This window comes from Chlamydotis macqueenii, chromosome 6 (assembly GCF_036417535.1).
Source record: "Chlamydotis macqueenii isolate bChlMac1 chromosome 6, bChlMac1.mat, whole genome shotgun sequence".
Classification (NCBI taxonomy): Eukaryota; Metazoa; Chordata; class Aves; order Otidiformes; family Otididae; genus Chlamydotis; species Chlamydotis macqueenii.
The window spans coordinates 16967448-16992362 of NC_141561.1; the positions used below are offsets into that span (position 1 = coordinate 16967448).

Genomic DNA, 24915 nt, shown 5'->3' on the forward strand with positions numbered 1-24915 from the left:
TTTTTCCAGGAAAAGCTGGCACTCCGGCTATTCCAGCACTCCCCCCTGCCCTTAAAGACCTGCATTTTTTCTAGTGTGTCAAATACACCGATCTATAAGAGGAGTAGCACCGAGCCTGGAAAGCTGGCCCGGGGCCGACAGAAATGTCAATACGAGAGGAAGTGTCTGTCACATACGCACGCACACAAGGCTCCATCAGCCAAGCTATTTGAAGTCATCTTTGGCCTGCTGCTCCCTTCTGCTCGCAGCGGTCCCATTGGTAGGGACCGGCCGACCTCTAGTGGTGTACGCCCATCCTACATCCACAGCAGAGCATCTCATCTGCGCATGGGGCTCTCCCCCGGATCACAAAAGGTCCCTTCACACGACTGAAGAAACCAAAAAGGGAGGAGACGGGTGGGAGAGCATCTGGGGGAGGCAGAGGGAAGCAGCTACAAGAGCTCAGATCACTAGCGTTGCTTTGGGACTTGTGTTACCAAACCCTTCAGGAAGCTCTACCTGTGATGTTCCCCAAGGTCTGGTAGCTCTGACAGGATGTCTCGTCAAAGTGAGGTTGAGGGAGAGAGCAGAGATGGGATAGCGAGATGCTGATCTCCGAGAGGGCTTGTGAGGCCAGGTAAGCCTGGGTTAGGGTCCCTGGGTTCACACCCCATGCTATGCACTGTCATTTTTCTTCCCCTCGAGCAGCAGTTTCTGAAGTGTCTAAAGAGGGGGTCTCTCCCTATTTCCCGGTGGTATGAAGAGGAGGAAAGCCAGGAATGAGTACCAAAACTCTGAGAAAGCTCACAGCCAAGTGCTTTCTCCATGCTGGAAGGTATATAGGATCTCCTAAAGCCAGGGGGCTTTGGGAATGAAGGACAGCCATCGCTTGCAACTGAACAAGCCAAGGCAGATAGCAGCCTGCCTGAGCAAGGCTGAGGTTTCTCTCACGTGGAAGTGTGAGCTATAAAGATGTGCGAAACCCTATCTCCAGTGCTATCCATATCAAAGAGTTCAAGGGAGGCTGCTTTAAAATAAGACCTTGGCATGGGTTCCTGCTTCTCCTCACGTCTTACTGAGCGGCACTCTGCCAAAATGTCAGCTTGGCTGCTCCACATGTCCCGGGCATCCCAGGCATGTCCTACAAACCTTTCCGGTGCTTCCAGGGAGATGGTCGCCACCACAAACAGCCTCTTCTGTCCCCTCTCAGCTGCAGAGGGTCCTGGTGGCCCCAAAGCACCATCTCCCCAACTGGGAAGCAAGAGAAATGTCTTTCCCAAGGTGCCAGAAACAAAGACTGAGGCCATGCATGAAAAGATCTCTTGAAGACAATGTTGGCCAGACTGTGTGCAGGGACTCTTTTTTTACCTCTCCTCTGCATGGGTGCAAGGGATCCATGGGGAACCAAGGGGCACAAGATTAAACTGGTGCAAACAAACTTGACTTTTTAGGGTAAATGGAAGAACAGATTTCAGCTGAGGCGACCACAGCCACAGGTGTCCAAAGACTATACTCATGAGCAGCCAGAGGCAGGCAAAGCCATGGCATTTTGGAAACCATTCCATGCACATAAACCATGGAGTCATCTCCCAGAAGTCATGCAAATACCAGGGTAAAACCCTAGAGACCTTCTCCCAGCTAGAGGAAGAGGCAAGGATGGCTCAGCAAAAATACTCAGCAGCGCTGGAAAAACTGAGATCTCAGTAAAGCCAATGGCGTTTGCTAAGCATCTCCTGTTAAAACAGATTGTTTTTACACAAGCTGCCCCACAGACAGCCAAGACAGCAAGGTGCTTCAGCAATAAACCGCTCTATCCCTTTCCCGCCTGGCCCTCTCAAGCGACTGCGGCACATCCCAGCGGAGCTCCGCTACACCAGGGCCGAGGTCGCTGCTGCTCTCTGCTTTGATTTAAGGCAACGTCCCCTTCCACATGCCGTTTTCATTAGAGCCTGGCTCTTCTGGCAAGGGCACTCTGCACAGTCACGAGAAGCTGTTCACTGGTGGCTTGTTTTATCCAGTTGTTGGAGGCTTAAAACAATGAGCTTGCAAATACTGCATTCCTCACACACTTTTTCTTTCTTTCCTTCTTTCTTTCTTTCTTTTTTTTTCTGAGGCAAGAAGGGGAGATACACAGGGGATAGCACTGGAGCTTGGGGTTAGGAGTGATGACAGAAAAGAGCTCAGAAGGGTATTTCTGTCGTATTTCTGTCCTGTTGTGAAAACACACGCATGTGAGCTTGTGTGTGCATGTGCATGCATGTCTCACACCTGCCCTCTCCAAGGACTGTCCCAGCTGTCTGGCACCATTACGAACTGCACATGTGTGTTGCCCTGGCTGAGGCACAAAAGCTCAGAGCAGGACACCTATTGTCACCACCAGAAAGCCACCATGAAGGACATGTCAAGGCCACACCACTGTGCCAGTGTCACCAGGACAGAGACAAATCCCTCTGTCCCTTCAGTCTGGCAGGCAGAGATGTGTAGAAAAGAGAGTCTGGAGTCCAAAAGGACAACTCCTATTTTGGGGCCAAACTCTCTTCCCTGCCATCAACTGGGAATGTTCTTCTGGGATCAGTTGCCATCAGGACGTATTGATGCCCAGAGCCCCAGCTGAGATGTGGGGAAGGCTTGGTTTTGACTAGAGGTGAACTGCATTCCTACAAGCAATGGGAGAGTGCAAATAGATGGTGGCAGCCAAGAGACAGGAGGATGTGAATCACCCTGAGACCATCAAGATGTGGGGAGGCAGAGGCTGGTTCCACTTGGGATATCTCACCACAAGGACACATGGGGACAGATAGCTGGAGGCATCGGTGTTGTGGTTTGACATTGACACAAGGCAAAGCATGAATGAGGTGGGAAATGAAGGACCATGGACCTTGTCAGAAGAACCCCCTTGTCCTGTATTGGGGCAGAGAGGTTGTGAACAAGGTGCTTTGTACCCTTCTCTAACTCACATTGCTTTCCTTAGCCTGGCTGTAGCATGCTGGGACAGTCTGGACTCTTACTTGTCACTACCTGTCTAAAATTGCTGGAGTAAAGGGCATCCAAGGAAGAGCAGTGACATGGTGAGCCTCAGCTAACTACGGAGAAGAGACATGGCTCACGCTGCTTTTATTCACTTGAGGGTTCGAATCAGTCGGCTGCTTGATTTAGCTTTAACTACATTGTCCCATGGCAGCCAGGGCGGCACGGTACTGCCATGGGGATGGGAAGAGTTGCTGGCACCAAAAGGCCGGCGCAGGGGTATCTTTGGGCTGTGCATGTGTGAAAGGCAGGCAGGGCCTGGCAGAGGCCACGCAGAGCATCTGAGTCGGGGACCAGCAGTGCTGGGAGCGCTCTGCACCCACCCCAGGTCATCCCTGTGGCACCCCAGCCCTGCCGCCACCAGGCAGCCTCCCAGCCCCTTTATCTCAGGGATGTACAAACCCAACTATACCTGAGCTTGTCCGTCCATCGCAGAGCAGCAGGAGCACGACGCAGAGGTGTGCTGTGGGAGAGGAGCCACCGGAGAAACTGGCTGCACGAGAGATCACCTCTTGCCCAGCCTGCATTGGGAGTGCATCACAGTCCAAGGCCTCCATCACTTGGAGGCACATCCCTGTAGATGGAGCCAGAACCTCACAAGGCAGGACAGCCCAGTCCTACCCATCGCCCTTTTCCAGAGCCCGGATCTCCTTCAGGTCGTTCTGCTCTGCAGCGGGACTAGCCCAGCCCCTCTCCGCCCTGCTCACAAACACCTCCAGGGTTTCAGCTCCACTCCCTCTTCAGGTAAACCGTTCCAGCGAGTCACATTGTCCCTCTTTATTCAATATTTAACCCATATCCCCTTCTGTTGCATTTTCCTGTCCACCACGGACATGGAGAGTGGGTAACTCCTGCACCACAGGCTGCATGTTAATACCCTTCTCCAAGCAGTAACATCCCCCTGGGATGATGATGATGATGAAGCCCCTAGAGCCATTTCTGGGATGGCTTTTCTCACCACCAGCCCTATGATGGACATCCCCAGGTCCTGCTGGGTTGGATGGTAATACTCACGCATTGTGTCCCCTACAACTGCCTTGATCTCATCCTGGTGAAGGGCTTGAGCCTGATCTGGGGAACAGAGGGAGCTCCAAGGGGTTTGCTGGGGCAAGGGACACTGGCTGACCACTCTCTTTTACCTCTAAAGCTCCTGGTTTGGTGCTGCCCAACTGCAGTTTGTATGTCGATAGGAGCCCCAGGCACTTGAGTAAAGGGCCCTTGCACCTCCGCCAACGGCTCAGGGTGTCACCGTGGCACACAGTAGCCGAGCAGCTCGGGGACGCGGTAACTCAGCAGCAGCATCTGGGACACCACAGCGGGGTTTGCAGCCCGCAGGGAGGCACTGCCACTCCCACGTCTGCAGCCCCCCAGGCAAGCTCCTGTGCCCACATTCATCTGTATGTGCGCTCTGCCCAGTGCACGCACCTGCCCGGAGAGGATCATTGATCAAACCTTCTAGCACGCCTGAGTGACCTTAACACCCGGAGACTGTTTTTCGCTTCAGGTCCCAGACACTGAGCCTGAACTGGTCTGGGAAATAGGATGCGGGTGCTTGGCAGTCAGTGACGTGGCATCAGTCGGGCCCAGCTCTGCGTGGACGAGTCTCCCTTGCATGGCAATGGGGCGAAGGCAGGCTCGGACTGGCAGGGAGGACATGGCTGGGGTGGTTTGACATCAGTGGTTGCAGCAGGACAGGGGATGGGGACAGTGTTTGCTGAACAGGGTACAGATGTGAGCACAGGTCCCTCCAGCCCCTTTTGCCCACATCAGGTCTGCTCCACTCTTCCCACCCTGGGGGGGCTTACTGGCTCCTGGCCTTTGCCCAGATACAATGCTTGGGAAAAGCCAGGTTCTGTGAAGCTCTCTGCCCCTTGGGGACACTTCTGAGGGGGCCCCAGCACTGCTGAGAAGCCTGGGAAAGAGTCAAAGTGAAGGAAGATGAAAATGCCCCATCCCCACCACCGTGACCCATTTCTCTCCAGATTTGAGGGTTGTTTCTAGCTTAGTCAATGGAAAATGATGGGGGTGTGGGACAGACGAACCTCCAGAGTTTCTCCTCAGGAGCACCCCTTTTTGCTGGGGCTCTGGACTCGGGGCATGGCTTTCCAGCTAGCTTTATCTGCCAACAGCACCCCACAGCCCAATCAGCCCAGGGGTCCCGAGGCCTGGGTTTCAAAACCTGTTGCTGGGAGTCTGAAGATGTTTGCAAGGAAGTTGACCAGGAATACTTGTCCTCAGCAAAGGCTTGGTGCTCCAACCCCAGCCCAGAGTTTCCTGACTGTCCAACAGCACGCCCACCCTCTTCTCCTGGAGCAGGAGGCAGAGAGAACTTTATCACATTTCACAGCCCCACAAGAAACATTCCCTTGGTGGCCCAGAGTCTCCAGAGCAGGGGCTGAAACTAGAAAAAAAAAAAAGTGGCTGATTTGGGAACCTGAAGATGTGGAGTCCATACGCACAGGGAGATCGGATGGGGGCAAGGGTTCCTGGCATGGAGCTGGTGGGGTCTGCCTTTCCTGACGGTCACAGCAGAGGCGTTAGCCTGGCCTGCAGACAGCAGCAAGCTGCGAAGGGGGAGACTCTGGAAAGCTTGCGCGGCGAGAGCCAGTGAGGGGAAGTGGGTGGCAGATAAGAACATGTCAAGGAAAAACACAAAACAGAAGCTCCTGAGGAATTTTGGAAAGGAAATGGGGAATTAACTGCAGAAAAGGGGCGGGAGGAGGGAAATGCACTGCAGTTTATGGCTTGAAACGAATAGTCTGTCCATGCCACCTTGCCAGGCACTCGCCGTCTCTCAGGGACACCCAGCAGCGGCCACCCCGGCCGGGCAGGAGCACTGGGGACAGGCACGTGGCTGGTGCCAGCTCCTGGGGGGTCGATTCCAGCAGGAATCAGGGAAGAAACAAAACCAAGAGAACCTGGCAAGGAAATGTCATCCCCATTGTGTCGGATATGGAGAGGAGGCTGCAGGTCCCATCTTGCCAGTGGGTAGAAGAGGGACAGCAGAGGCCAAGGCTGGCAGATGCCGGGTACCTCCCGAGGTCCAGGAGGGCACATCGCTTGGGTGCCCACCCACAGCCCCACAGCTATTTCTGGAGGGGCCAGACACCATACTATTTCCTCCCCTTTCTTTTTTTACCCCTTTTGCCTTCGCCTCCGAGCACAAGCCCCGCAGCACAGAGTCCCAGAGCAAGCAGCCCCCTCAATCCGCCCCTCGCCCTGCGGCTATTTTGGAGAAAGGCAGGAGGTATTTTTAGTGCTGCCGGCTCCCAGGAGAAGCTCTGAGCCTCTGAGCCGCAGCAGTGCTGGCGCCAGAGAAGCTGCCGCTGCTCTGGCTGATATTTCTTGTATAATTAAACTCAATCCATCCCGGGGGCCGGGTCTTGGCCACCAACTCAGCGAGGACGGGAAGGAGTGGAGCCAGAGAGCCGGGGGCTGAGGGCTTTGACGGATGCTGGGAATTGCTCTGTGAGAGCTGGAAAAGCCAGGTCTGAGACTTTGTGGGGGGAGTTTTGCCAGGCATGGGGAAGTAGGATGGGTCTGAAGGGGGTCAGGAGTGGGATTTAACAGAAGCAGACCTCAGCAAAGGCAAAAGATCCCATACCAGTGTCATCCTGTCCCACTACCCTGCAGGAGAGGGACTCAAAGGGGATGCCCGGGGCCAGACAGACAGCATCTAAAGGCAATCTTGGAGAAAGCATCGGGATTTGATGCAGGGTAAGCTGGAGAGATCCCTCCTGGTAAACAAAAGCCCAAGCTGGAGCTGGAGCCATGTGGAAGTTTTGGGGCTGGCTGGTTCGCCAGCATCTGGTGAACACAAGCTGCGGCTGGAGGCTGACAAGCAGCAGCACAGCCCCTCCTTCTTCCCACGCCCACTACCCGGCATCTGTCCGGGGGCCCCAATCTGCCGTCGAGGAATGGGGGGAACAACAGCCCGGAGAAAAAACAGCACCCGCTGGGTTTTAGGAGGGTTTTTTTTTCCCCTGTGCAAAAAGAACAGAGCATTTATTCCTGCGCTGCCTTAAATTTCAAGATACGTTTCCAGCAATCCAGACACCAAGCTGGCATTCCAAGCAACAGTATATTTTATATAACTGATTTTTTTTTGTTTGTTTTTACCACTTTATAAAGCCATACAATGAACTGCAAAGAATCCAACATCTGTACAATGGGAAGACAACAGCGGAGCCACATTCACACGTGGACATGGTGCGACCGAAGTCATACTTACACGCGCGACAACATTATGGGCACAAAGATACAAAATAGAACGTATTTTTTTTTCCATCTATATAAATACACAGAAATGGGCGAGTCTAAAAGTTTGAAACTGTTCATTAACACTGATTAGCAAATAAATCTGTAACGTTCCCAAAGTAACAAAGACAACAACAACAAAAACAAAAAACAAAAACCCACGCATAACACAGCGGCACAGAATCCGCCAACAGAAATGTCGGGTTGCTTCCTTCTTTTCTTTTTTTTTTTTCCTTTTAAAGGAAAAAGAAAAAAAAAGAGTAACCCCAAACCAACCTCACAATTTGCAAAACAAATGAACAAAATGAAACAAGCCCCTGCGGGCTCCTTTGCTGTCTGATCCTCCTGCCTGCTCCAACGGGAAGGGAAGGGTTGCCTTTTGTTGACGCTGCTGTCTGGGGTTTTTGGGGCAACTGGTTTCTTTACCCGCCCGACCTGCTGGGTGGGGATCTACTTTGCGCTTGAGTTCAGGTGGTTGAACTCGCTGGAAAAATCAATGCCCGGAGGCTAGGTTGGGATTTTCTCCCTACCTGATTTGTTTTCCGTGTGTGGTTTGACCAGCGGCAGCCAGCAAATGTTGCATCCAGAGCAACCCCAAGCCCATGAACCACCTCCTTCTCCAGTGGCGATGGGGGGCTGGCAAAGACCATGAGATGGGTGCATCCCATCAGCGGATGACGACATGGATCATCCTCCAAAACAGATCCTGGGGGCCAGAGGCGGAGGCAGCCCCATTGGATAGAAACCCCACATTTTGCACGTTGCGGGTGCTACCGTTTGGGACAGGCAGCAAATGATCCCCCCAGGGAGCTTTTCCCAACAGACAGCAACATTGACAGCAAAGGGAGGACGGGTGGGAAGGGGCTTCTCTGAAGAACAAACTGACACAAAAAGGGCACATAAAATAAATTTACACACGCAAAAAAAAAATATATATATATATGGGAAAAAGTGCGTTTTTAAAGATATCTTTGGCAAGAATATATGCAGTTCTTTGTGCAGGAAGGAGGGATGTGTTTGTGTGTGTGTGTGAGAGAGAGAGAGAGAGAGATACCATCCAGCTGCTGACAATGGCAGTGTGATTACAACGAAACATATGCTGGGCTGAACGCGCACAAGCTTGAATCTCAAATACCATGACTGCATTTAAAAACCAAAGAAAAAAATCAGAGTCTTTTCTGCCCCTTTCGTAAGGAAAAAAATATCAACACTAGGTCCCCACCAGCCCCAGGACCTGGGTGATCCTCAACACCAGCTGACAGTCTCTCCTGGGGGCAGAAAGGGTAGTTACACCTAAAAATGTAACTTAAAAAAGAAGATTAAAAAAAAAAGAAAAAAAAAGTGCCTTTAAAGGGAGCTGACAAACACCCAGCTACATCATTGGAAGGTGATTAGCTCTGTGTTAAAAAAAATATATTAATATAATCACCAGACGATTTTGTTAGTGACGGAGATTTGGATACGGTCTAATCCTCAGCTAGTGGGTTAGTGGGGAAGCCGTGAGCGGCTGGGGCCCAAAGCAGGCGTGATGCTATCGACAGGTATCTGCTGGGGTCGGCTCCTGCGCGACATCTCAGGGTGCTTAGATCTGCTTTGTTTGTATGGGGAGAAAAAGAGGAATAGGAGTTTCAAGCACCGGTTTCCAGGGTAGCAGATTAAAATAAAATTACATTATTATTATCTCTTTTCTTAGCAGTGAGAAAACCAAGTCTGAAAAATAGAGGCTTTCAAAAATATATCTTTATATATCTATAAACACAGTGTTTTCTCTAATCGGTGAACGGCAGGGTGAGGAGATTACGGGTGAGATCGTCTCTCATCTCGCTTGAATTTCGCAGAAGGAGGGAATCGCTTTTGGGAAACATCAAAACTGAAAAGGTCTCCGCATCCATGCGGCCGGGGAGCAGGGGAGGGGGGAAAGCCCCCCCCCGAAGCCCCCCATCCCGCCACCTCACAACCAACTCCTCGCTACGCATCCTTTCACGCTCGCTTCGGTACATCAGCACAGCCTCCAGCCACTCGCTCCCCCGCACACACACACACATGCACACGCACATGCACGCCAGTCACACGCACGCCGCCCTGACACGGGGGGGACCCCCGCGCCTCTTCCCCCATCCGTATTTTTTCTTGCTCTGGATTTTCTTTTAACGTGCAGGTGTTTCCCTGGGGCAGGGGAAGCTGGGGGGGTGGGGGCAGATATAATGGGGGAGATATGACACGCAGAAAGCAATATGGCAAAAATAAATATTTTTGGAGTGTAAATTTAAACTTTTTTTCCTCCTTAAAATTTTGTTAGCTTACAGTATTTCGTCAGTATAGCTCGTATATATATTATAGCTACCAAGGCAAAGGCGGTCCAAAGGAGATGAGCTTTCTGGGGGGGGGCTGTAGTGCTATGTTTCTAATTTTTGCCCCCAATTAACTACCTGGGCCACTTTGCACTAAAAATTTCTCCCAAAAGGCGCTCAGGGGGATATCTGCAGCAGAGGGCTCAGCAATGACTGTTCCCCCTAACCCTAACCTGCGCGTGTGACCGGAGCATCCTCTGCCCCCCCCAGCACCACCCCAAAACCGGCTGGCCCTCCTCACCTCCCAAAGCAAAGGGAAAAGCCAACGGCACTGAAGCCACTGCAAAACTGTGGTGCATTCGGGGGGCATGAGCCTCCAGCCAGATGGTTTTGGGGGTACACACGTGCTGAGGAGGGTGGCTCTCGGAGGACCTGTTACCTCCCCACCGAGCCAAAGTTGCCCAGTGATTGCAGGTCCTTCCCTTTTTTCGTTTCTTTTTTTTTTTTAATTTTCTTCCTTCTTTTCCTTTTTTTTTAACGTGGCCTCCAAAATAAAAGGAGAAAAAAGCGCCTGAGTTACTTGTAGTCATTCGCCTTTCGTGCAACTTGAACGTCCATGCAATTTAAAAATCGCTTGCGCATCTCCGAAGAGTGAGATAGGGGTAGCCACGGGTCTGCTGCTTCGCACAGGGAACCCACCTGTGCCAGCATCCGCTATTATTATAATCATTATTATTATTACAACATTTTTCTTTCCTTTCTGTTTCATTTTTTTGTGTGTGTTAAGAGAACACGTGACAGGCCACAGGAGAAAATTGCCAAAGAGGACCACTGGTGGGAGGGAAAAGGGGAAGATGGGAGAGGATGCGATTTTCTGCATCCTCCCAGGAGGTTTCCGGGCAGTGTCTGCCTTCCTGAGGCGTGGGGCGGCAGGAGCCCCCCATACCTCCCCAAGGGCTGGGGGGCACAAGCACCTCAGGGAGGTGGGGAAATGCCGTGGCCCTCCACACCGGATGGACTCACAGCAGCTCACCTGTGACCAGTGCTGGGCTTAGGTCAGCAACAGAAGTCAGCCCTTGGCCAAGCTCCCCCGGGATGGAAGGGCTCAGGACCAAGCCCCACCACATCCCCAGTAAGTCGCCAGGTGGTCGGCAGGTTTTGGGAGAAGCACAGCGGCCATCGAGGACCCTCTGTTGCAGCTGGGAAAGGGAAGGTTTCAGAAGGCATCTCCTCCTGTGTCCTGTGGACGCAGCCCATGTTGTTATCTCATACGTGTTGTTTCAAACATGCAGTAGACATTCACCAGCGGAGCTGCTGGGATGGAGCTTCTTCCAGGGATTTTGCCGGTTATCTTTTTCCCAGATGGAAAACACCAGTAATGGTCCCACGTTCAGTCCCAAGCCAACGTCACCACTCAGCACTGTGATGCCAAAAGCTGGGAACATGCCTCTCACTGCCGCCTTCGCTTTGGTCACCTTCCCTGCGATGGGACGTACATCCTGTCTGGCGTGGCTTTGTGGTTCTCTTAGATAGGTGCATGGTTTTGGTTCCTCTATGTGTGTGTTTGGCTTGTGTTGAGTTTTTAGGGGTTTCATTGGGGTTTTTTTGTTGTTTGCTGTTTTCCTCCAAAATTCCAACCCTTTTTCCCCCCCGATTCACTTCCCTCTCCCACAATGCACTTCCTCACACTCCTTCTCGGATCAGCTCCAAGTCCTTCTCCAAAATTCAAGAACCTCCCACAAGCGCCGGCTCATCTTTTCTGGCCGGAGCCGAGCATGACCCTGGAGACAAAGTTGACGATGGCTGCAGCTGGCTGGTCTGGGTCCAGCTCGGCAAAGAGGTGGCAGACATTGTCTGTGGTGCTCCCTTGCTTCCTGGCCACGAAGCCGAAGAGCCTGGATGGGGAGAAGGCGAGAGGCTCAGCGAAGTTTGCCAGCATTGCCCACGTAAGGAACACCGCCACCCTCTTCCAGCATGCTCTTGTCCACCTACCCCTCTTTAATATCCACCTCACATGATGTAGAGGGAGACATCACAACCAGCCTGCATGAAGACCAGTCTGCTCTTCCCTTTGCTGCAGTTTCTTTCAAGGCCAGCACTGCATTTCCATCATCTCTTGGCCAAACCCCACCTTGCTCTGACCATCCCTGCCACCCTTCCCTAGACCATCCCCAAGAAGGGACCTTCTGGATGATCACAGCTCTTCCTTGGTTTGGGCGACGACCCTTGAAAGTGCGGAGATGTGATGGGCTGGCCATTGGGGTAGACCCCACATGAGAGATTTGGTAACACTGGGAAGGCCATGAGAGGACATGGGGAGCAGGGTGAGACCATGCAGTTATTTCTGTATCTTGTCTGATAAATAAAATGTACCCCTGCCTTGTTTTTTTAATTAGAACATGCAAACTCAAGTTATAAATACAGGAGAACAGAATGTGAGACAGATCCAGGCCATGGCATTTCTAATTGGAGAGGGGAAATATCCCAGCAGCTGAACATCCTAATAAAAACCCCTTTGCTAACACAATGGCTAAAATTAGTGGGAAGTAGCCCCTGGAAATGGGCTCAGCCGGCAGCTCTGTGCTCCCGTGAGTCAGGACAGGGAGGACAGGAGAAAAGGGAAGAGCTGGCTGGTGGCTCGGGTGCCGTCAACATAACCCTGAGCTCTGCTCCATGAACTGGGTCCCACTGACTCTGCTGGGAGAGTTTCCTGAAAGGCCAGTTCAGCAAAGGCCATGCCTGCTCTGACCAGGAATTTGTGGCTGAAAGACACTTCCTAAGTCCCCAGAACCATGGTCTCATGCTTGGGCAAAATGCTCCTGCAGCGAGGACCTGAGCCCATCTCATGCTGCCCTGCATGGGGCATCTCCCAGCCAATGCTCAAACACAAGCAGGAGCCACCCCGACAGCGGCTGGGAGGAATCAAGCACAGAAAGTACTTACTTGGCTGGGCCGCTGCCGTCAGCTTTAGTCCACCTGCAAAGAGAAGAGGAGGTGTGAGGGATGGTGCCTCTTGTACCCCATAGACAGACAGAGCTGTAATGAGGGCCACCACACCAATGCTGGAGGGCCAGCCTGGCTTTGCACAGGCTTGGCTCTATGGGGAAAAAAAATGATGCGCCTCTTCAGCAAAAAGATGCTTGGACACACCAAGAAGTCACCAGAAGTTGGCATTGCCCCACGGTATCCAAGGGGACCCTCCATCCCTACCCTTTGCAGGGGCAAGGAGGACGGAGCAAGCAAAGACCCTGCTCCATGCAGCCCAGGAGCGTGAGGTGGGGAAAGGGGCAGGGGACATGTGCCCCCCCAGGCTAGGATACTCACTTTCGTTCCTGGGGGTCCAGGTCGCAGAAGGTGACGGTGTTGAGGGGGTAGTGCCGTCGGAAGAACAATCTGAAATGCAAGGCAGGCAGTGTCAGAGCCAGGTAGCCTCCACCTCTGCCCCACCACAGCCCAGCCCCACTGACATGGGGGACACTCGTATAGGTCTCCCCTTGGATGCTCCAGGAGTCAAGAACAAAGCCCAGCCCTGCCCAGGACCAGGTTCATGCCACCCCAGGGACATCCTTCATCAACGAACTCCCTGGATCACAGTTGGCTTTGGGGACCCAGGGACAGGGCCATGGGTGCTCTTACTTCCTCTGGTTGTCGGTTAAGGTGATGCCTTGTGCAGAGACTTTGAAGTGGACGATGGTAGCGGCGGGTGTGGGGTCAGCCACCAGCGTCTCAGCAACGGCCTTTGAGATGGCCTGGGGGCCTGTCAGCGACTCCATCTCCACCGAATTGATGAAGAGGACATTGCAGGCTGAAAGGGGAGACAGCAGGCACAGGGTCAGCCACTGCTCTGGGCCGCACTCGCCCTGCGGCAGCCCTCTCTACTTACCCGCACCCTGTTTGAGGAGGTCGGTGGCTGAGTTGGTGACCGACACGGTGTCTTTCTTCTCCTCCATGGGATCTAGAAGAAACAGGGCATTATTGCTGCTGCCTGCTCTGAAACCTACCCCATCCCTGCAGGCTGTGGGGGTGGATGCACCATCCCCTTTCCAACTGCTGAGCATCATATCCCAATGTAGATGTAGCACTGGGGATAAAGGGTGAAGCCCAGTCTGGCTCCAAGTTGTCTACGCACAGCAAGGAGGTACAGCCCCTAGGATGGAGATGAGAAGGGTACATCCCCAGGGCTGGATCCACTGAGGAGATAAAGCCCCGAGAGTGGGAACCCATACCCCATCCCAAGCAGCAGAGGGGCAAGGCTGTCCCACCGCTCTCTTCTGGCCCTGGCTCTTACCTCGGTCAGGAATGACCAGCTTGCAGGGCAGGGCCAAGGGCATGATGGAGTGCTGGTACACCAGAGCTGAGAGGCAGCCTGGGGAGACAGGGGAGACAGTCAGCGCAGGGCTGGGGACGTGGGTTTCCCCAGTGTTAGGTCATCGCTGCTCAGAGTGGATGGGAACAGGCTTTTTGGTGCATTTCTTCACTGCAGTCCTAACGCCACATGAGGCATTTCCTCTGGCTGAAACCACCGTGTCCACGTAGGGCTCAGGGAGGGGACAGAGATGCCAGGGCCACCTTAAGAACAACGAATGGGGCAGAGGTCCTCGTGCAGCGCCTTGGAGCACATTAGCCCCAGGATAACTGGAACAAAGGGAGCCCCTGCCCTCCACCCTGCCCAGAAGCACCTACACACGTGTGCAGGAAGGTACGTACCTGTGCATATACACAAAGTTGTGTGCAGTCATGAGTGTGCATGACCCCAGAGGCTCCAAATGCCCACAGGACTCAGTTATGCAGGGACAGGAGGCAGTTAACAGAGGTGGGGGCTCTCCCAGACAGTCTGCTTTGACAGCCCAGCAAAGGCAAGGCTCTCCCAACCCAACCCTGGGAATATGGGAAGCATGCTGGGGGCACTCACCAAAATTAGGCTCGTTGGGGCATCCTTTTAGTTTCACACCCCGCGGGCTGGTCTCGATGAGGAAGTGTCTTACCAGCTCGTTGGTGATGTCTCCTGGGAAGAGATGGGATGTTCTCACATCAGAGCCACCCCACTCCTCCTCCCACTCTGCAGTCCCATGGGGAAATCAGTGCTCCAGCTCAAGGGAAGGGTCCCTGGCACTCCTCACACCCTCCTGAAATCCCACCCTTTGCACAGGGTCAACCCCAAGCCAGGCTCCCCCATGGTGCTGGTGGTGCAGGGAGGCTGTGCCTGTTTTGCCATGCCAAAGCCCAAGACACAGATGCCTCTGAGCCCTCCACAGTGCAGAAGGTGTCTGGTGCTTCCTTGTCCCCTGGAAGGGGAAAGCTGGGAGGAAGGGATCCTGCCACATCAGCACATACCCAAGGGCACGACTGGCTCAGCAGACCCGGCTGCCCACTCGCCCCGGCCAAGCGATGGAAAGCATCTCAGCGTGGGATGGAGAAGGGCACACAATACCTTTCTTGTTCTGCTGCATGACCGTGGGAGGCGGAGAAGCTACTTTCATGGCAAGGCCATAGGCTCCCCGGAAGGAGTGGCTGTCTCGGATGATGAAAGCCCCTGGCTCTCTGTCCTTCAGCAGCGCGATGGCTGTGGGAGAGAACGGTACACCTCAGAGCTGGCACAGTGAGAGACAACAAGCCCCCCGAAACCAGCAGGTGTGGGCTGGGATGGCCCACCCCAGCTCTGCGACCTCACAGTCGAGCACCACGATGTTACCAACCTCCCTTGCACACCTGGATGGGAGTCTCAAGTGGATCTGCAGCCAGACAGGGGCTCATCTCCCTCCTGCCTCCACTGCCCTTGCATGGGCATCTCAGAGCATCCATTCACACCCAGCCCAGCTCTGAACAACTGAGCATCGGAGAGCAAGCAGAGACCAGGGGCCAAATGCTGGGACCTTGGCCCTGAAGGCACCTTGCCCCCTCCTTTTTCTCCCCTCTTATTTTAGCCATGTCTCCAAGACCCCTCTGAGCTCTCTCAGCTCAAGATCTGGGTGCTTTGCGCCCCAAACTGCATAGATCCACCACACGCATGGGGACCAGTATTCCTCCACCAAGGGGAAGGTTTGGGGACCCCAAATCATGCAAGCCTGCAGCTGAGTTAATCTTCAACCTCCCTCTGTCATGGTCTGAGCACCTGCAATCCACCTTCAATCTTAATCCAGCCCCCAAGGGCAATCCTCGCTAATCCCTGTGATCCCTGATAGACCCCACGTCCCAGCTGTGGTTCACTTGACCATATCCTTTGCCCTGTGCCATCTACCCACCCTGCTCTCTGGAGATCTCTGGTTTGTACCAGTACTTGGAAGTGTCCTGCACAAACTTGACATTGGCACGAGTCTCAGGGCTGATGTCTGCAAGGAAGCAAAGAGGAGAAGACAAAAAAAAAGTTAAAAAGATACTCTATCTAAAACTCCACATGAGTTTTTAACAAATCTGGCTAAAGCATTAACACCTCCACCTCTCCTCAGCCCCAACACATTGCCTGAACCTCAACCCAGTCCTCCAAACCCAGGCAGGCTGATTATCACCTGGCGGTTACGGGGCTGCTGGGCATCTAAAGCTAAACCCAGACACAAGGGCCCTCAAAGGGCTGTGCGTGGGATGAGCCTCCTTGCCACACAGGCAGAGACAAAATGGGAATTCATCATTTAAAAGGGAGCTAGTCAGGTGAAAAGAAAGCTGTCGGAGGAAAGAGGTATGTCCAGGGTGTGGTGGGGAGATCCCCTGCCTTCAGAGGATCTTCACTGCTCTCCAATGTTCAAGATTTGGCTCATCCATCCTAAAAATAAATTTCTTCCCTTATCTTTGCTCCGTGCAGAGGAACTGGACAGGTCAATCTACCCTCAGAAACAGAGCTCCCAGCCCCAGCCCGATCCTGCCTCGCTCAGTGCCCACGGGTGGTACAGCTGCAATGGGAGCCAGTCCTCCAGCGTGAAGCCACTGCTTCGCTCAGGCAACGTTTCCAACCACCTGCTTTCCAAAAACAACCGAGCAAACAACCCGGCGGGCTGAATAGCATCTCTGCTGGAGACATGTTATCAGTCCTCTGCAATCTGGTCGCCTTCAGAGAGGCGGGGGGGCTCGCTCCCCTCCCCAGCCTGCTTGATAATTGTTAAGGTTTTTAATCGCTTGCACTTCCTCGCTGGGAAAGGTCCCCAGCCACAGCAAGTCATGGGGACGGGGCAGGCGCCAGCGTGCCTACAAAGGGCTGCCTGCTCAGCAGCAAAACCGGCCAGGCAGCCGGAGCCACCGCTGCCCCACAGCTTTATTCCCCTCGTCCTATCGGTCCAATCTTGGCGTCACTGAGGTGTCCCATAATGGGAGCCATCGAAGGCGTTCCAGGTGCGCTGGCACCCAGAGCACGGCACACCATTTGAAACGAGGAGGCAGCATCGCAGCAGGGTCTTGGCGGGATAAAGCCCACCGGGAATGGGGCCGGGAGGTCAGCGCATCCCCACGGCAGAGAAAAGCCGCCTCGGAGCACTTTGATCTCCCTGTACACAACTCTGGGCGCTGTTTACACCAGCGATGTCGGGTCAGTGCTTTTCCTGTTTGGATTCACCAGAAAGCGCAGGAAATGGCCTGAGCCCCAGTGGTGCCGCCGGTTTGCAGATGGGCAGGAGGGGTAAATCAGGATGCAGCTGCAACCCCGTCCCTGTCAGCTAGTGAGGAGGAGGAGGAGAGAGCTCTGGGAAGGGCAGGAGGACACAGGGACTTCCAACAGAATCCCTTACCTGGCATGGAGAACTTGGAGAAGTCTGGCAGGGTGTGGGAGAAAGTGACAGCACTCCCACCGCTGGGGCTTGACATGCCGCTGGAGAGGGGCGAGGACGCCTTGCCGTTGATGGTGGCATAGTTGGGCAGACTGTTGGAGCGGTCCCCGGCCGACATCCGCCGCTTCTCGGGCAGCGCGGGCTGTGGCGTGGGGCTGCCCTGGTGGTAGGCAGCCGAGTCGGGTGAGGAGGAGTGCGGCGTGCTCGTGCCGGGGTAGTATGCCGGCGAGACGGGGAAGGACGGCGTGGAGGGAGGCTGGTAGCCAGAGGAGCTGCTCTGCCGAGACACCGTTGGGCGCCTCTCCTCCGGGCTGGGGTAGCCATACAAGGGGCTGCCAGGGGGCATGGCCGCTGCAGCTTGATGCCTGGCCAGGCTGGGGCTACCTGGTGGGGCCACCAGGTTGCCATGCGCCGCCGCAGCATGCCTGCCCAGCCCGGGGCTACCGGGAGCGCCGCTCACGCCAGGGTTAACAGCTCTTCGCCCAAAGCCAGGGCTGGGTGGCGTGTTGGTAGCCACTGTCCGGTGCAGGGTGCGGGGGCTTCCCGGCAGGACGTGGACGCCCACCACGTTGACCTGCGGCTGCGGTCGAGCTTGTGGGTCCGGTTGGAAGCCGGGTCGGCCATCGGAGTAGTCAGGGCTGGTGTACGCCGAGCCTGGGATCCCGCCTTGGACCATCGCAAAGGAAGATGGAGACGAGTTTTGGTAGCTGCTGTGAGCAGAGGGCATCTGCGAGCCAACAGGTGACCGGTAAACAGGCTCAGCCGAGGCATGGGGAGGTGTAACTGTGCCGTGGGGGCTGCCCTCTGACGGGTAGCTGCGGAGGGAGGCCCTGAGGAGAGATGAGAGAGAAGACGGAGGATTCAGCTCCATCCCTCGTTCCTGCTGCTGGCTGGCACCCTCCTGTGAGTGGTCTATAGGGAAACTGAGGCATGGCGCCAGCGAGCTGCTTGGTTGCTCAGAGGCAACGGTGGGATGGGTCCTCCCAGCTGCATGAAAGCAACTGGAGGCAGCTTTAGTTCCCCCACACATCCCAATTCCCTCTCAAAATGTGACTTCCTGGGAGATAGAGCCTTTTTCCAGCTCCTCTCCCAGCAAAATGCCCAGTTCACTCCTCCCTGCCAGCCTCGCCAGGTGAGCTGGTGCAAGACACCCCACAAGCAGCTCGGAGAGGGGACAGGGACAATGACTCCATCGCACTCACAGGGCACGGATCCTCAGCCCAACCAAGGGCCAGGGGTTAGCATAGACCCCATCCTTCCTCCTGCCCCGAGGGCCAAGTTCCCAGCAAGATGGTGCTGAGGAGCAGTGACCACCAGTGACCACCAGCAACCCAACTTTGTGTCCTCAGGGCACAGAGCCGCATGGTTAGCCAGGACACCTAATCCCTGCGTGGGGAGATGGGAGTCCTTGCAAATGCAATTTTGAAGTGGAAGCAAGCCTGTGCACCAGGCAGGGTTCAGCCCTGGCCCCACCAACCCCCGGGACCTGTACCCACTGCCTTACCCGTCCACACTGTGAATGGGGCTGCTGGTGGAGATTGGGCTGGGGGCAGTGAAGGAGTTGGCGAAGGCACCGTTCCTGGCGGGCACCTCCGGGCCCCCGGGCTGGGTGGTGGGCGGGCTCCCTCCCCTGCCCATCGTGGCTGTGCGGGCCACTGACTCAACATAGCTCCTGGGCTCTGCAGAAGAAGAGAAGGGAAACAGATGAGCCCATAGCTCCCGTGGGAAAGAGGCCATTCCCAGTACGCCTGTCTCAGCCAGTGAAGGTCCTTGAGCTGATCTCCTCATGCCATACATTTCCCCAATCCTTCTTCCCCCAGGGTTTGTGTAAAAACACATTTGGCTTGTCTGGACCTTTAGGTTGCTCCAGTGGATGCTGAAGACCCCAGCCAGGGCACAGAGAGGGGGGTTGTGCCCATCCCTTTCCCCAAGGGGACTGGAGCACATGGGACTATCGTCCCTTCCCGCCACGGCCCCTCCACCCTGCTCTGAGTCAGCGTCCCTCCTCGCCCGGATGCCACACAGCACACGTTGTGCTCCCTGCTCATCCCCAGCCCCTAAGATTAGAGCCGGTGACTCTGCCCAGCCTGTGCTGACTCACACGCAACTGGTGACGATGCCCAGCGGTCCCTGCCCCGTGCGGCCCACCTCTGCCAGCCATCTCCAGCAGCAGAGCAGAGAGCAGCTCCAGCTATTTCCACTGCAGTATCCAACACTCTCACTCCCAGCGCGGCTTGAAACCAGAGCCCATGAGCACGACCAAGAAAAGCAATTTTCCTTTGGAGCCGCCAAGCTGTCCCGTGCCAGGAGCAGCAGGCTGGGCCGGCCATCACCAGCCAAGGCAGCCACCAGACCCTGCCCTACCTCCTCCCTTCCTCCTGCTCCATTCAGGCTGGTCCCTATCCTTAAGACAGCCCCCGCAGCCCTCAGCACACTCCCCACAAAAGCTGTGCCAGAGGAAGGGGCTGCAGCTTCAGCCACGTCCCCCCGTGCCCCCACAGCAGTGCCACACCTCAGCTGGCACGTGCCACCGACACCCTAAGCGAGACCTACTGGCATCAAACGCTATGGGCCGGGCATCCTTGCAGGTCCCTGGCTCCAGGCTGGCCATGCCCGAGGCAGCTCTGCAGTAGTAATTAGCATGACAAACATTATTATTATTATTATTATTATTATTATTATTATTATTATTACTACTCATAACAGCCGGGCTCTGGCTAAGCCGGCCGACAAGCCAGCTCACTCGCAGCCAGCAACGCCAATGCACAGCTCCGTGTTCGGTGCTGGACCAGGGGGCTGCAAGGAAAAAAATTGTCACGGGTCCCCCTCCTTCTGCCCCAGACAGGGGGCAGTTGTCTATCAGTGGGGCTGATCTCCCTGCCCAGCCCTGCTCAACCACTCCAAGAAAGATCTGAGCCAAAATCAGACCCAGGACCTCCACGCAGGCCGGGTACTAGCATCCCAGGCAGGACACGCGGCTCCGAGTGACAGGGACCAGGCACTGCCCAGGGGGACACCCAGGGCAGCTGCGAGAAACTCATGGCAGCTTAGGTAATTAAATTAATTTCACAGCTACTCACTTTTCTCCCCCACCTCCCCACCCCCGACTAAAATTAGCCAGACAGTACATATGAGTCAACCTGCAAGAGGTTAAGAGCAAACGGCTGCGAAAATGCCAGCCCCTCCTGCAAAGGTGGGGGCCGAAGCAAGGCAGGAGCTGGGGGGATCAGGGAGGAGACAGCATAGGGTGAGGTGTGTGACTGTGGGCACGGTGTGACCGTGTTCAAGTCATTTGGTTCAACACAGGAAAAAAGAAAGAAAAATAAACTGGGAAGTTTCAGGCAGAGCTTTGAGTTTTTTTAGACTGGAAAAATCAGATCTTGCCTCCTAGTGTTTTCTTGGAAGAGGCTCTGGAGACGGTGGGAGAATAGAGAGGTCATGAGTCACTGACGGGGTGGGCAGTCATTCGGGAATCCTGAATCCAGGCAGAGCTTCACTCCTGCCAGAAATACCCGGTGCTGCAACCATGCTGGGCTGTTCTAAAGCCTCCTCAGAGGTGGCAGCCAGGCCCTGAGGTCCTGCGCTGCCAGAGCATCCCCTGGTCACAGGAGCATCCCAGCCACCCTGCTGGGATCTGCTGGGCAGGGTCCTGGTGGGACAGGGGTCCTCGTGGGTGTTTGGCTGGGTGCAGAGGGTGCTAAGCCAAAGCTTTCTTAAGCCAAAGCACCGATCCCTGCTCAAGACTGCAGATTCAACCCCCCAAAAAACATCAAGTTATCAAAGAGAATGAAGCAGGGCAAGAGGATGGTGGTGGCCACTCAGCCCAGCCAGTGTGGTGTCACCAGACATCCACCCAAGAAACCATCGCTGAAAAATCAGCTCTGGAAACAGAACATTTTCTTCAAGTAAACACTTTCTCCAGTATCACAGAACATTCAGGTCTGGGTCATGTGCATTTTGAGGAACTCCCAGGGAGAAATGCTGACGGCTCCTGAGGCCGCAGGAAGCGTTACAAATTCGCCAAGAAGAGACAGCCTCTCCCTAAAACGTATCTCATACACACAGTTCCCCATCCCAGCCTCGAGGGCCCAAAGTTTCATTAAAAACAAAAAGAAAGGTTTTACCACCCAACAGCCATTAGATAGCAGGCGGCACTCTGGGGAATCGCAGCCACTCTGGAAGCCTCCACCCCCTGGGAGACGTGCCACCCCAGAGCCCGCAATGCCCACACCACCAGCAGAGCTGCCCCCCAGCTGCCGTCCCAGCTCAGCCCCATCCTCAGTGTCCCAGGAGAGGCACAGCCCAGGGATGGGAGAGGTGGGGGGAATTTGGGCAGCCTCCCACCCGGTGGAGGATGCGCACCAGCTGCCGGCGCTGTGCCGCTGCCCACCCAGCTGAGCCAGCAGCATACTGGTGGCCTCTGCGCCTGCTGACCTTTTGTGCTGTACTTTGGTTTATTTTTGCTCCAAACAGCAGCGGCAAAGCCAGAAGGGGAGGGCAGGAGCCTAAAACTGGGGCTGCTGCTCCCAGCCCCCCACCAAGCTCATCCAAAGCCAGCTGTGACATGCCAGCATCCCTGGTGCGCTGCCAGCGAGGATGCCACACACTGACAAAGATATCTCAGCCCCCAGGGACGATCACCACCCAACGTGACAGACCTCCAGCTCCAATTTGGACACTGGGGGAGCCAAGCACAACGCAAGGCATGACGTTCCCTTCCTCTGAACGGAGCAGTACCGGCAAGACTCAGGCTCCTGTATCCCCAGGGGCCAGTGCAAGGGAAGGCTGCTGGCGCAGAGACGGAGTCTGCTCTGAGCAACGGTCCTGACAGTGGGGATGAGCAGGGAAGAGAGAGACAGAGAAAGAAAAGCCTTTCTTACCTTCTTTGGAGCCACCGCCCACCTCCCCTTCTAGCTCTGAGAGACAGACAGGCAGGGGAGCAATGGGAGTGGGGAGAGAAGGAAGAAAGGAGGTGCGAGACAGAAAGAAAGAGAAATTGAGTTAAGCAGCTTTGCCTTGCTCAGGCAGGGGCACACAGAGCGCAAAGGAGAGCCCCACACCTCCCTGACACCCGCAGCAGGGCCCAGCTGGGCATCCCAGAGGTGATGTTCAAAACCCAGGAGGTTGGTTTTGGGTGGGGAAGAAGGAACAGCCCGGCAGGGAGCCACCACGAAAGGCTGCTCCGAGAAACCCAGCAAGTGCCAAAAAAGCATCAGCTGACCGTTGGGGACAGAGTAAGAAAGGTTTTGCTGTGTGGGCTCAGCCAAGCCGAGCCCCCCAGGCTCAGCTGGATTTTGGGGAGGCTACACTTAGCCCTGAGATGGCCCAGGAAGGGGTCCCGGGTGCTGAGGAGCAGCAAGATGTGGCTTGGCAGGCTGCTCTGGGACACAACTCCAGGACAGAGCGGCCTTTGCACCCAGGGACCACTCTCCAGGATGGAGAGGGCTCTGGATACTGTTCCAGCTGACAGGCTCGGCTCTCAGAGAGCAAACCCCCTCCAGCTGTGCTGGGGAGGAGAAGAGATGGAGGGAGCGAGGGAGGGAGTATGGGGCTGGGGAGGAGACAGGACGCTGGGGTTTTCCAGCCTCCACCACTGAAGACCTTGCTGGGCTGAGCCCTGAAGGGCAGCACCAACATCTCCCACCCTCACACAGTCCCCACAGGAGGTGGCAAGGACCCCATAGCTACCCAGCCCTAAAAGAGAGGCATAAGAGCCTTCTCCAGCCAGGGGACCCTTCCAGGGGTATCCTCATGGATGCCCCCCCGCCAAAAACCACCTGCAGCCCCTGTGCCCACACTCACCTCCCACCGGATGCAGCAGGATCTCGGCTGGGTTGTGGGGTTTCAGTCCCAGTGCTGAAAGTGGGGTCTTGGCCAGGCCGGGGGGAGAACGCACTGTCGGCACGGGGGACACGAGTGTTAGCAGAGGGGTGGGAGGTGAAGCTGCAGAAAGGCTGGAGCTGTCTCTGCCCAGGGATTCAGAGCCCTCATGATCCATCCCACCCACCAGCTGCAACTGGGGGCCAGGAAGAGCCCCTGTGTGAAGCAGCACTCCGGGGAAGGGCACCAATGCCTCTCTCCATTTAGGGATGCACAGAGGGTGATAGGTGCCTGGGACCAAGCAGTCTGCCCCACTGTAGGCCTGGCAGGATGGAGAAAGGGGGCAATTCCCACCAAGACACACCCAGACCCCCTCTCCCAGCAGCATCCCCACAAGGGAGTGGTCCCACCAGAGGCATGAAGCCTCTTTCATTTGCCCTGTGCGAGCAGTCACCCAGCAACCCAGCACTCCCAAACCTTAATCTCCCTCTGCCCATTCCCACATCCAGGTGAACTGGGACCGGGCTGTCCCAGAGCAGCCCATCACTTCCAGGAAAGGGGCAGCAGGACTGCCAAAAAAACCCCTCGCCCTCCAGAGCAGCTCAACCGGCTCAACATGCTCACACAGAGCATGTTCCCCAAGGGGTGGCAACACACATGTGAGGGGTGCACCTCTGGGCCCATACATACACAGCAGGAGGAGCTGCCTATGTATGTACAGCTATGGTATGGATGCACCGGCAGTGCGGGGTAGCAGGGTTTCATGGGGCAGGGTGGACCTCCTCAAACCGACACTGGCCCCTCTCCTCTCCTATCCGTCGAGTCTGACCCATCTCCCTGACGCTGCAAGTCCCCAGGGGAGACCTCCAGGTCTCACCTCCAGCAAGAGGGACCGGAGGGCACGTCCCTCCATCTGTATTTGAATGTCCCTGACTGGTGGCACGGGCCCACGGTGAGGCAGGGAGGCAGCGGGTGGTGGGTGCTCCCCAGGAAAGCCAGACCCTCGCCCTGAGGCCAGGTCACCTCGGCAGCCTGGGGCTGGAGTAGCTGAGCAGCCGAGTCCCTGGGAAACCGAGATGGCAGCGCCTTCCCCGGCGGCTGTCCTATTTCCCCAAATCCGGTCAGCCACAAGCCACAGTGTCAGCTCGGTGCCTCTGTTGGCTGATGAGCAGCAGGGTCCCTCCAGGGGCAGGAATTCCCACAGGGCTCCTGTCTCCCCATAGAAGGGAATCTCTCCTGCATCCCCCCTGGGGGTCACTTTGGCATAGTCTCCAAGTTGCAGCTTCAAACCTCCCAGGCCTCCCGGCTGGCACTGGCTAAGAAGCACTGCCTACATCCCCAGCCAGGCTGTTCCCATCACCTCTGCAAGTGACTCATCCCCCAAAACCAGCGAGCCACTGTCCCACTGCCAAGAAGATGCTGCCCCAGGGTCGAGTTCTCTGGGTTCCCTGGAACAACGGGGCCATTTCTGAGCTGCCAAATGCCCCGGGGATGCTCCCACACTCCAGTCACTGCATCCCATGAGATGGGGCTCAGACACCAGCGAGTTGCAGGGGAGGAACAGCAACAGCACAGGAGGAAACAGCCTCGAGCCTCATGGGCTGTGCTACAGGGGGGCAGGTGGCCCCATTGTGACCAGGACTTGGCATCTGAGGGGGCTGCACCCAGCCTGAGAATCCCCAGCCCTAGACCATCCCTCAGCATCCAGCCTACAGAGAGGTTCTGGGGAGGGCAGGGGGGCGCTGCCATTTTTTTGATAGGTTTCCCAGTTGACTGGCTGCTCCACTGCA

At 55.6% G+C, this 24915-nt stretch overlaps 1 protein-coding gene across 3 annotated transcripts in view; it reads right to left on the reverse strand.

Annotated features, from left to right (window-relative positions):
* Window positions 1–7068: 7068 nt before the first annotated feature.
* TNS1 (tensin 1) overlaps window positions 7069–24915 on the reverse strand; it is a 68755-nt gene continuing 50908 nt past the window's right edge. For all 3 annotated transcript variants that reach the window (XM_086751628.1, XM_086751630.1, XM_086751629.1), the window contains 12 exons: window positions 23108–23200; window positions 18810–18984; window positions 17267–18135; window positions 15797–15883; window positions 14986–15117; window positions 14467–14559; window positions 13843–13920; window positions 13438–13509; window positions 13191–13359; window positions 12879–12947; window positions 12498–12530; window positions 7069–11449 (listed from right to left, as the gene is read on the reverse strand). In XM_086751628.1, coding sequence (XP_086607754.1) covers window positions 11305–11449; window positions 12498–12530; window positions 12879–12947; window positions 13191–13359; window positions 13438–13509; window positions 13843–13920; window positions 14467–14559; window positions 14986–15117; window positions 15797–15883; window positions 17267–18135; window positions 18810–18984; window positions 23108–23200 — 2015 coding nt within the window. In that variant the 3' untranslated portion in view covers window positions 7069–11304. The remainder of the gene's footprint in view (window positions 11450–12497; window positions 12531–12878; window positions 12948–13190; window positions 13360–13437; window positions 13510–13842; window positions 13921–14466; window positions 14560–14985; window positions 15118–15796; window positions 15884–17266; window positions 18136–18809; window positions 18985–23107; window positions 23201–24915) is intronic.